The 12,845-nt window shown below is 35.6% G+C and overlaps 1 protein-coding gene across 17 annotated transcripts in view; it reads right to left on the bottom strand.

Annotated features, from left to right (window-relative positions):
* Positions 1 to 12,845, bottom strand: part of SLC44A5 (solute carrier family 44 member 5) — a 514,570-nt gene that overhangs the window by 94,326 nt on the left and 407,399 nt on the right. For all 17 annotated transcript variants that reach the window (XM_055117228.2, XM_055117202.2, XM_055117223.2 and 14 more), the window contains one exon: positions 4,038 to 4,111. In XM_055117228.2, coding sequence (XP_054973203.2) covers positions 4,038 to 4,111 — 74 coding nt within the window. The remainder of the gene's footprint in view (positions 1 to 4,037; positions 4,112 to 12,845) is intronic.

The raw sequence follows: 12,845 nt of genomic DNA, 5'->3' as shown, positions 1-12,845 counted from the left end.
TAGGTACCTTTCCTGCATCCCTCATTACCACAGCAACAGTGACGCCAGACTTTTCACCACTACATAGCGAGGTGCCCTGCCCCCCTGCTTCCAATCACATCTTTCTTATTTTCTTTCAAACTCACCGACAGCCTCCTCAAAACTCACGGGGTTTCTGAACACCACCTGGTCTCAAAACCAATGCCTGTATTGTAGGTTTTGTTAAGCCAGGATCCCACTTCCAGGTACCAAATTTTGTTCTGCTTATCTATTGTTGCACTCCCAAACTCACTGGCTTAATATAATAAATTTTTATTTTGCTCATGATTTGGGGTGTCAGGAATTTGGGGAAAGGCTTAATTCTCCCTTGGGATCTCTCATACAGTCAGGTGTTGACTGGGGCTTCAGAAAACCCAACTGGGCTGATAGTGGACACTAATTATCCCTGGGAGCCCAGTTGAGCCTGTTGGCCAGGACTCCTCCACGTAGCTGCTACACATAGCTTGAGTTTCTTACAGCATGGTGACAGAGTTCTGGTCTTGTTTGCATTAACTTTCTTGTTAACTTTTTACTTTCTCAGCTACTAGAGATAATTACCCCTGGGAAAGGTTAAAAAAAGGAAAACCAAAACAAACTTTGGATCCTAATTTTAAGCACTTCCTAAGTAAATACAGTAATGAACTAAATCACCCAAAGAGTAATCAATTTAAAAAGAAACCAAATTAAAACTATTTCTTTACTTATTTATTTTTGAGACAAAGTCTGGCTCTATCACCCAGGCTGGGATGCAGTGGCGTAATCTTGGCTCACTGCAACATCTGCCTCCCAGGCTCAAGCCATCCTCCCACCTCAGCCTCCCGAGTAGCTGAGACTACAGGAGCACACCATGACACCTGGCTAATTTTTGTATTTCTTGTAGGGACAGGATTTCGCCATGTTGCCCAGGCTGGTCCCAAACTCATGAGCTCAAGCTGTCAGCCCCTCTTGGCCTCTGTAAATGCTGGGGTTACAGGCATGAGCCACTGCCACCACACCTGGCCATAAAAATTTATTGAATGTTAAAATTGTGCTATTATATCATATACTTAATGATAGCAATAAGTAAAGAATAATTTGCATAATAAATATTCCTATTTTTTTCTAATTAGTACAATAATTGAATAGTAACCATCACCAAAGTAGGACAAAGAAGGGCTGTTACCATAAAGGTTAGTTTGATCTTTCAAGATTTGATTACTTCTACCCAGACTCCACTTCATCCACTTGAACAAAGGTTCTGTTGTTCATCAATCAAATGTTAAGTGTCTCTGTTGCATTGAAGTATTACCCTAGCTGGCCATATTCCACATAAAGGGCAAAGAACAGTTTCTCTCAGCAGATTTTGTAAAAAACAAAACAAAACAAAAACAACAACAACAACAACAAAAATGTATCTTCCATGGAAACACTTCTTTATGAAAAGATCATGGATGAAAGATAAGTCTACAAAGGCACTAATCTAATATAGTTGGCAAAAGACACCAAAATAACTGTAACACATCAGTGAAACTGACAGCATCATATTTGCTCAAATGAAGGTATATATTCTTTCATGGTAAAAAATCCTTAACACTTCTAGTAACCTCTGCCATAGTTTCCCCTCATGCTTCTTTTAGTCCAACATTAGATATAATCAAAGAATTAAGTTTATCTTGAAATGAAGCCAGTAAGGCTATATATAGTTCAGGGATTTAAAAAAGTATATATATTTTGTAAATTTTGTGAGTCACTAATTTTAATCAGTGGCACTGGGATTAATCTGGAGACATCACTGAATTAATTTACTACTCAACACAGTTTTTTATTGAGTAACATTAATCTGCCAATTTCCTTATGTGAATTAAGACATTTACAAACTGAATTTGGGGTTCTGGGGAAAAAAAGGCAAATTTCTTATCTTGCTCCAGAGAAAATAATGGCATACACTCCTCTGTTTTGTCTACAGAAGAGTGGCAGTGGGTTTTCCCACTCTATATAAGGACACAAAGCATTTTTCTGTGGACTACATTAGACTGGCTTCGAGATACAGAGGAGAGACTTATTTGATGAAAGAATAAGGCCTCCTAGTGAAAAGATCCTGGTCACAGGATGAGATCTTTGTGAAGTTCCTGTGTGCAGTCAAACTTTAATAGACCAAATTATGGGTTGCCATGGAAATAATATTGTAAATTATATTGAAAAGAATTTATTAAAATTCAGAACAACTCAGTTATACAATGGTAGCAAACAAACTACTACCCAGAACTGTTATGCAGCATTATTGGTACAGTTAGGTATTATTTCATTTACTCCTCACAACAGCCCTGAAAGGCAGGTAATGTTTCCACACTTTCCAGGTAAGAAAACTGAGGTTGAGTAAGTAACCCAAGACCATCAAAAAATGCTGAAATTCTAGATGTGCCTGATTCCAAATCTTTCACTTATGTAACACATTTCAATTCTATGATGAAAAGTAAAAACAAACAAAAAATTACACAGATAATAAAGATGTGTCCCAAAGTGAGAGAAACCAAAATTCTATATTTTGTGTAAGAAAATTTATTTTATTATAATATTTACTCTAGAGATTACATATTGTACTACAACTTCATTAATGTTTAGAAGTTAAAACACTTTAAGAAATAATGAAAGAATGTTCTGAAGTTCTTAGAAGAATATATTTAGCTTTGTGATTTATGCTCCTTTATTTTTCTCTCCCTCCCTATTTTCCTGTCTTAATTTTTTGAATTCTCCAATTCTGTGTAGCTTTTGCATGGCAATATTGAGATTATCTTTTGGAAATGACTTTCTTTCAGTTGGTGTTCTCAAAGTATTTCTCTTATTGGAAGATAAAACTGAAGAGCAGGGAAAAATGTTTTTCATTGTTCTCCAGTTAGGATATAACTTTCTTTCTGCTAATACATTCTATCCACATTGACTCCATGCCATTAATTATTGGTACTAGCTAATATCTGACTTTCACAACTTTCACCCTAATAATAACATATTAAAGTTTCCTAAGTCAGAATTTAAGGGACAGAACCTATGTCTCTGGGGAAAAAGAAGTTTGATCCATTCATATACAATTGTGAAACCTTCTTACAGAAAATATTCACACTAGTCCCTTTGGTAGTTGTTTAAAAAAAATCCAAATGGGCCAGGCACAGTAGCTCATGCCTGTAATCCCAGCACTTTGGGAGGCTGAGGCGGGCAGATCATGAGGTCAGGAGATCAAGACTATCCTGGCCAACATGGTGAAACCCTGTCTCTACTAAAAAAAAAAATACAAAAATTAGCTGGGCATGGTAGCGCATGCCTGTAATCCCAGCTACTCGGGAGGCTGAGACAGGAGAATCACTTGAACCAGGGAGTTGGAGGTTGCAGTGAGCTGAGATTGCGCCGCTGCACTCCAGCCTGGGAACACAGTGAGACTCTGTCTCAAAAAAAAAAAAAAAAAAAAAAAAAAAAAATTTCAAATAAAGAGTCTCCATACTTCTCTTATTTTCACTTTCATAGAAAAATCTTTAACCTAACAATAAATAACAGAGTATATCTTTGCTAGCTATCACTTGGGCAAAGAGACTAGAACTTTTTGTATGTCAATGAATTATCTGGTGAAATTCTTAATAATTGTTCCTTCTTTTTAATTTGCTTATAAAAAGAAAAGTTTATATATTTAGTATTACCTAAAAAGATCTAGGCCCTAGTTCTTATTAGCAAACAGCAACATGAACATAATTAGTTGCTTATTAGAATTTCAAAAGTAACAATGATTAAAAAGAAACCACAAACTTTTCTCTTTCTGCTTTATAATTGTATTTACTTAAGTAATTTGGGCTTGCCTTTGACTAAACTGTTTTATGTTCATTTTTTATTGTCTGCTACCCGATAAATCCTGGTGAGGCACATTTCCTCCAGGAAAGACAACAATCAATAATAGGAAGGCTTTTGGAAGACAATAATTAATTTTTTATATGTGACACTGACTTAGTTATTCCATTAGCAAGTGTTAAATATTTTCTATACCTGTATTTACTCACCCACAAGTCCTAAAATAATGTAGCCAATAATACACAGTAGGAAGATCATACAGCACAGAACATCTGTACAACTCCTAAAGACAAAAAAAGAAATAAATAATTAAAAGAGGTCCCAAATGACTTCCTGTTTACTGCAAAAAATGAAGAGAGAAAAAGATAGTAATAGTGAGATGCTATTTCATAATTGCATATTTTATTCAATAATTTGGAAAGGTAGATCAGATGTATTTCTGCAAAGACATTAGCAGCCGTGGAGGGGCCATAGTTCCATGATTAATGAACATCCCTCAGAACTCCTAGTATTTGTTCTCTCTTATTTATTTGTAAAATGTTTTTAAAGATTAGAGTATGCCAACATCAGATAGCCATTTTTTATTTGAAATTGTAATATAAGCTATTTGATTTTATGATTTTCTTCTTCATGCCTCCTTCACACATGGTATAAAATAGCCATTTCCCACCCTCTTCTTCTTCATTTTCTTCATACACATTATAGGGGTACTATTATTAGATAAAGGATTGACTACATTAATTTTCTATGGGGAATTGAGTTATAACTATTCCAGGAACAAGGTATATAAAGCATTAAAAATAAAATGCCTCAAAAGTATAAGTTTTCTAGCTATTTCTGTAAGCTACACATTGTAAATGTAGGTTTAGAGGAAATCTGACTCACAGAGAGTCAGTGATGTGCTAAAGGTCAGAAGCCCAGCCAGGATCCAGCAGGGATACTCAAGGTTTTCAACTAAAGTATTTTCTATTCCCAATATTACATCTTGTTCAGCTTATAAGTGGTTTGGAAGGTCAAAGTTATGGCTTGAAAGTGAGCAGCAATACTGTCATTCTTTATTTGAAACTTAATGAGGACTCCGTTAGTAAAGAAAAAGATCAGCTCATTTGACAGAATTAAAAGTTGCACATGAGAATTTTCATAGTAAAAGTTATTGATCTTGAGGGCACACAGATATGCCCTAATCTTTTAGCACAGGCAGGTTGAAGTTATGCACTTATTTTCTGAAGTGGTAAGTAATGAATAATAATTGCACAGTAACAAACACACATTGATAAAGCCTGTTATACTTGTATTACTTTCAGAAACATAACCTTGAGAGATTCCTAAGAATATCTTTAGGCTATTATGGGTAGTAAAGTGAGTTCGCTTACTTAAGGTACGTGAAAGAGGTTCTTAAAGAAGGGGGCAAATATCTAGATCTCCAACGCCAAACCTTTTTCACTTATGAGTTATGTTGATATGATTGTAATTTTCTGCAAGGTTTTAAAATAGCTACATCTAAAATCAATTACACACATTCCTATAATTCTTTACCTTGGAACAGGAAATGGATCTTTCATAGAGAAAGTTAATTGTGGGCAAACCAGAAACAAACTGTCATTTGTTTAAATCTAGTTTCAACCCAGGAATTTTTCATTTCATTTGAATTTAAGAATTATGAGAATAATAATAACAAGAGAAGAAAGCAGGTGCTCTAGTTTTTTTTTTTTTTTTTTTTTTTTTTTTTTTTTTTTTTTTTGGTTAACAACCATTGTAAGCAAAAACACGCTTGGGTGGGAGCAGGGTATCTGTTTCACCTGCATTCTTACATATCCTACTTAATATTAGATTCTCAGTCTGTCAGAGCAGTTGTTACATACCTCAACACTGAATAGAAAATGCATGCAGGTAAGAAACTCAAAGAGAAAAATCTAGAGCATAGATGTGCTTTAATTAGAAATATTGCATTTTTCAAAGCCCTGGTGTGTAATCATAACTACCAGGAAGCTGGAGAAAGGGATATAATCAGAAGCACCAGCCAGGGTGGCCTGCCATCCCGTCCTTATATATCTATAATGTTATATGTTTGTATCATTTCTAATAATACATAATATAACACATACAGTAGTCTCCCCTTATTCACAAGGGAGGCATTCTAAGACCCCTAGTGAATGCCTGAACTGCGGATGGCCCCAAACCCTGTATTTTGTTTTTTCCTATGCATACAGACCTATGATAAAGTTTACTTTATAAATTAAGCACAATGAAGAAGTTAACAATAACTAATAATAAAATAGAATAATTATAACAATATGCCGCATCACTACTCCTGTGCTTTGGAGCCATTATAAAGTAAAATCAGGGTTACTTGAACACAAGCACTGCGATACTGGGACAGTTGATCTGACAAGCAAGATGGCTAGCAAGTGGCAAAAGGGCAGGCAGGTTAGGTGGCCTGGATAGCGTGGATACACTGGACAAAGAGATGATTCACATGCTGGGTGGGACAGAGTTTGATGGCATGAGATTTTATCCTGCTATTCAGAACAGTGGGCAATTTAAGACATAAATTATTTATTTCTATAATTTTCTATTTCATATTTTCTGTGCATCACGGATGGCCACAGATGACCTCGGATAACTGAAACCTCAGAAAGAAAAACTTCAAATAAGGGAGAACAATTGTATTCATAATGACTCTATGTTACATACTATTATAAGGTTTTGTATTTATAATGCTACATAGTCAATGCAAGTAGAGGTAAACATCTAGGAAGATCAATGAAAGAAACTTAACAGTTTCAAAGAACAGAGCACAAGGACAGAAGCAGAAGCAGATCCCAAATGGAAGGTTTTTGTTTGTTTGTTTGTTTTTGGAGCCGGAGTCTTGCTCTGTCACCCAGGCTGGAGTGCAGTGGCATGATCTCAGCTCACTGCAACCTCCGACTCCCTGGTTCAAGCAATTCTCCTGCCTCAGCCTCCCAAGCAACTGGAACTACAGGCATATGCCACCATGCCCGGCTAATTTTTGTACTTTTAGTAGAGACAGGGTTTCACCATATTGGCCAGGCTGGTTTCGAACTCCTGACCTCGTGATCCACCCACCTTGGCCTCCCAAAGTGCTGGGATTATGGGCGTGAGCCACCGCACCCGGCGGAAGTTTTTTAAAAAGTAAAACCCACACTCTTTCACTACTTGCACTAATGAATGAGCATCAGTTGGTGTTTTGGTTCTATATAGGGTTTTACACTATAATTTATTTTTTATTCTTTGGTGCCAAGGAAACACTAAAGCATCAGGAACTACCCTGTCCCCACCCAACTATTTCCCCAGCAGTCTCTCACCACAATGGGACAGCATTTCTCAATAATTCACACCTTAAGATGTTTGGAGATTCTCTTCTGGGGCCAGGGAAAATAATATATTAAAGTCTGCTGGGAGGGGGGAGGGATAGCATTAGAAGATATACCTAATGTAAATGATGAGTTAATGGGTGCAGCACACCAACATGGCGCATGTATACATATGTAACAAACCTGCAGGTTGTGCACATGTACCCTAGAACTTAAAGTATAATAATTAAAAAAAATATTTCAGTAGAAGATCTAATTACATAGTGATTGCTTTATTCCTTAAACAAAACAAATTTGTATGGAATGCTTACTATATGCATACAAATAAAGGATATAAATATCCAAAAAAAAAAGTCTGCTTTGTTTTTCTGGTACACTGTTTTAGAGAAATGGCAGACCATACCCTATGGCCAGACTGGTTAATTTTGTCTTACTTAACCAGAGAAGGTTTTTGAACAAAAACTAAGAATTCAAATCTCCCCAGTAGTAGACATTAGTATTTCTAAATTTGTTTCTGTAGCAACTTGATTCACTTTATTGTTTTAGAAAATTTTTAAAATAGGTGTGTGTGTGTGTGTGTGTGTGTGTGTGTGTGTGTGTACTTTCAGGTAATTATAATTACCTGCTATTTTTTCCATTAATTTATCTGCTTCTCTCCCTTTCCTCAGATATATTCTCTCTAAAAAAATAATTAGTGCTTAGAAAGTTACCGGAAAATTGAATGTGAACAAATCAAAATATAGCTTGGACACCATTTTGTGAGTCAAGGAAAGTAGCAGAAACTCAATTCAAATGTTTAGAAGTTGTAGTGCCTTATCATTGTTTCTTTATTTTTATTTCAGAGCATCTGTCACAATCCTAAATGTTCTATAGGAAATGAGTTCTTTTTTTAAGAAAAATAAGGTTTTAATTGGGATAGTTCTCAAAACTCTTTAGACAGCTATTGAGATAACTGGGTGATCTAAGCTCATGGCTGAAAATTATTCTGAATCATATTCTAGCTAGAGGCTTGTCATAACTGGACTTTTTCCTTAGGTGGATTCATTTTTACTTTCACAGCAAGCACTGTGAACCATTGTACTAAGCTAAAAATGGGTTGCATCCCACTGGGTCCCAGAAAGAAGACAGAAAGAATAGTTACAGAGACAGTTGCCCAACTCTCTCCCTCACCCTCCCTCCAAATCAAAGTCCCACTTTTTCAAAACAAGCTGCTCACACCCCCATTTATCAGAGAGCCACTCAAAACTTTACTTAGATTGTGTTTCTCTGGCATAAAAGTGTTTTCAAAAGTTAAACTACAGAACTACTATTGCTACCTTATATCTATATTCCAAATTAAAAGAATAAGAATAGGATTCCAATTACATGTGCATGTGCAGACTTCCCTTTCCTCCTACTTCTAATCCACAAATATTGTATGCCTATAGTCATCCAGACTTAAAGTGTTGGGAGTTGTCTTTGACTTTCCCTTTTTGTTAGCTTATCTTTTATATTCAATTGACAAGTTCTCTTGACTCCTTTTCTCTGATATGTCTTTCATCCACCCCTTTCTTTCTATTGATGTTGCCTGGACTTAGTCCAGGGTTTTTAATCCTCTCTTCAGACTATTGCCGTGGTCTCTTAATTGGGATTTTGCAAGTAGTTTCTGCCTGATCCAATTCGGTCTGCACATCACTGATATTACTGATATGTGATGAGTCAGTTTACTGTTTAAAAAATTGCAGGACCTCTCCATTACCTATTTAATAATTTCCAAATATCTTCACTTCATGTTTAAGAACCAAGATCAATCCTAATTCAAGCCCCAGGCTACCTTTCTAGCTGTATCTCCCATTATTCCTTCTTAATGTGTTTTAACCAATTTGGACTTTTTCAAACAATGATACACAGCCCTTGGGCACACTCAGAGCTCTCTGCTCATAGCACCTCTAGACTCCCCCTCTGGGATAACCATATGTCCCAATTTGCATGGGATAGCCAGGGTTTACACCTCTTTCCCTAGAATAACCGTTAACAATGTTTCCATTTACTCTCAAAAAAGCTCCAGTGTGGATCGCCACATTCTATACTAAAATCCTATCCCTCAAGTCAGCTGAAATGTCACCTCCTTCTTGAAGTTTTCAACTAGAAGAGCTCTCTAATCCCCGTAGACCTAGGGAACTTTTGTTTGTATCTTTAAGGCAACTATATTTAATCTATTATAGCCTAGACCAAGGGCAGCAAACTACAGTGTATGGGCCAAATCTGGTTTGCTGTCTGTTTTTGTACAGCCTGCAAGCTAAGAATAGTTTTTACAATTTCTAAACAATTTTTTAAAAATCAAAGGAATAATATTTTGTAACCTAGAAACGTTATGTAAAATTCAAACTTGCATTCATAAGTAAAGATTTTTGGAAAACAGCAATACTAATATATGTATATCGTCTAAGGCTACTTTCTTTTGCTACAATGGCTTAGTAGTTGCATTAGATACCACCTGGCCTGCAAAACCTAAAATATTTACCACCTGGACATTTATAGAAAAAGTTTACTGACCTCTGACCTAGACCATAAAGTCCTCTATTGCAGCATTTAGCAGAGTCTTGCATGCTACAGACATACAACAATCTATGTCCTGTGAATTATTAGTGAGATGCATCCTTCACTGACAGTCTAATGCATCATAAACAGGGCCTGGTAAAAATCAAAATGCTGTGTTTCAAATTTCAGATCTTTTTTATTTTTTGTAGTGAATATGTTGCTTAGAGATTCAAATTTTTGGTCAAGCTTAAACATGCTATCTGGACATTGCTATCTCCAGTAAAATAAATCACTAAAAAACAAATGCAAACAAAAAAAACCAATTAGATTTAATTTAGAGGTAATAAGAGAGTTTTGTTTGATAAGTGCATATTTTGGTTTCACACTAGTTCTTATTCTCCAACAACTGTCATTTTGCTTCCTTTTCAGGGACAGCTTTCTACTCTCATCCAGAAACTGATTCATTTACTGGTTTCCTTTCTTTGTGGCAGATGAAATTCCAATGATATCAACCATCCTGAAAGGTCATTAATATCAAGCATTAGAGTGAGAACAGAAGTCCTAAAAGTCATTATTCTCTGACAGATCATCCATTTGTGCCTAATGAATCAGTTTAGGGACTGTCCACTGCCTGTGATTCCAGTCGGATGCTCACCTCTCATTTGAAAATTGTTGGTGTCACCTGGGTACATCTGTCTACAACATGGCTGCATTTATAACCCAAAGTCTAGAAGCATTGGTCCTCTGTGGTTCTGTTGGCACCTGAATGATGCCATTCAGTCATCTGTTACTGCTCTGATTCTTACCACAAAAGTCTGTCCCAGGAAGCAGAATGAATGCTTCACTTCCCACAGGCTTTATTAGAGGATAATGCACTTTGGGGCCATCTTTCAAGCTTCACTGAGATACGTTTGGCAAACTGCAGACCGTGCTGTGAATTAGATCATCTGAGTTGCTACTAGTCAGTGTCAGCTGGACTCTATTTTGAACTATTTAGGAGTAGAGATCTATGTAAGTTAAAAATATTTTCCCTTTTTTCCCCTACTTCTCACGAATAATAGAGAATCTGGTGATTTTTGAGAGGGACATCCTCTAAGAGCTTGCGTTTGAAAGCATTAATTGTATCCACCCCCTTGGTTCCAGTTTCTCTTCTTCCCACATACATTGTCTGACAGTTCTTTGTTGTTCTGTTCCCCAATCCACAGCTTTAGGTTATGCCGCACACCATTCTTTGTGTATGTGAGAGCTGAGGTTTTATTAGAAGGCAAGTTACACTGGCTGTTTCTATAAGAGGTTAAAGATTATCTTGAAGAATTTCGCTCTGTTACTGAAATCAGAAACCTCATAGAAAGGCACAAATGAGCTTTTAATTACATGAACCTGTATTTTCAGGTGTTTGATATTAATACAAGTTTTTTAAGCGTCCTAAAAAATTTTAAAGATGACTTTAAATTTACATTTACCTTTGAAGATAATCCTGGCATCCAACCATTGAGAAAGAAGTGTTGGTTTTGTAGGATTATTATTTTTAACACATTTTAAACTGTTGTTTAAAAACAAAATGTACCAAATGACTCAATACCCTATGAAAAAACAGTATAATATTGATAATATCTTTCAAATGTATTAGGTTATATAAGATAACATTTAAGTATTGTAGCTGCTTTAGTTAGTTCTTCTGAGTAATTAGATCTTAAAAGCTTCTCTATCTTCTGATTAGTCTTCTATTCTAAACTGCTTGCATTTGGGTTTCCATTGCCTTGAGAGAATAGCTTTAACTGGTTGTGATTTATATTTTCATTTGTAAAGAGAAATGAAACCTGATTTTTTTTTTTTACAAAGAGGAGTTTAAGTGATGCCTGTATAAAAGTGTCTTTTGTTTGAAAGGGGGCAAGATAAGACAAAATTGGTTTTACGATGTTATTCATCGTGTGTGTAAAACTTGTATAATATTCAGTAATCTGTCAGTAGGTGGAAACCACTCTGCAAATGCTAATAAAGTGAAAGCGAGATCACAGTTACTGCTTATATTACAGCTGGGGCATTGTAGACCAAAGGCACTACACAGCAGGGTGCAAAGAGACCTAGCTCTAGACAGCTTTGGGACATTAGTCCAAAGTCATCAACAAAGGTTGAAGGGAATTCATATCTGTTTGGAACACTTTTTAATCTTTTTGGAATAAGTTAGAATCTATGCAGACACAGAGTAGTGCTCAAAAATGTTTGTTAAAACAATGAATGAACTTCTGGAAATTCTCATTCAGCTATTAAAATAGAAAAATGCATGTCTCCTACTAATCATATGATAATCTTTTTTAGTAATTAAAAGCATACACATTAAAGTGAGGAGATTACTATTTGTCACCTCAAATTTTAATAAGTAAATAAAAAATATTGCCTGATGATGATAGGGGACTTAGAAAATTGCAAGCCCTTTGACCCAGTAATTTTCTTTTTAGTAATTTATACCATGGGCATAATTATAGATGTAGTAAAAATTTATTTATAAAGATTTAAAACACTGCACTGTTTATAATAGAGAAAAGTTGAAAACAACTTTTAGAACAATATTTAATTATATGAAAAAATGTTTTAGGCTGGCATAGCGGCTCATGCCTGTAATTCCAACACTTTGGGAAGCTAAGTTGGGGGGATTACTTAAAGCTAGGAGTTTGAAACCAGCCTGGGCAACATAGTGAGACCTGGTCTCCATAAAACATTTTAAAAATCAGCTGCATGTGGTGGCATGTGCCTATAGTCTCAGCTTCTTGGGAACTTGAGCTCACGAGTTCACTGTTGGAGTGAGCTATGAATGTGCCACTGCGCTCCATCCTAGGAAACAGAGCGATACCCTTGCCTCTAAAAAAAATTTTTCAAATAATTTTTAAAAATAATAAAAAGGAAAACAAGATTTCTCTATTATAAGCATATTTTACTTATTGGTTTTGGAATTATTTCAGTCCTCAAAGGAAAACAGTAAATACAACATGCCATATTTGACATAAATAACAGCAAACATTATACAAGTATGCTATTGGTAAACTTTAGTATGAATGGGAGGTTTGCACAGATTTTGGAAAGAAAATTAACAAATTTGTGAAATAGTATAATAAGGAATAGTTATTGCCCTGGGTTGTCCATAGCAAAGAAGCATAGGCATTC

The sequence above is a fragment of the Pan paniscus genome, chromosome 1, assembly GCF_029289425.2.
Source record: "Pan paniscus chromosome 1, NHGRI_mPanPan1-v2.0_pri, whole genome shotgun sequence".
Taxonomy (NCBI): domain Eukaryota; kingdom Metazoa; phylum Chordata; class Mammalia; order Primates; family Hominidae; genus Pan; species Pan paniscus.
Note: the sequence above shows the minus strand (reverse complement) of the source record. Positions and strands in the feature narration are given on the sequence as shown.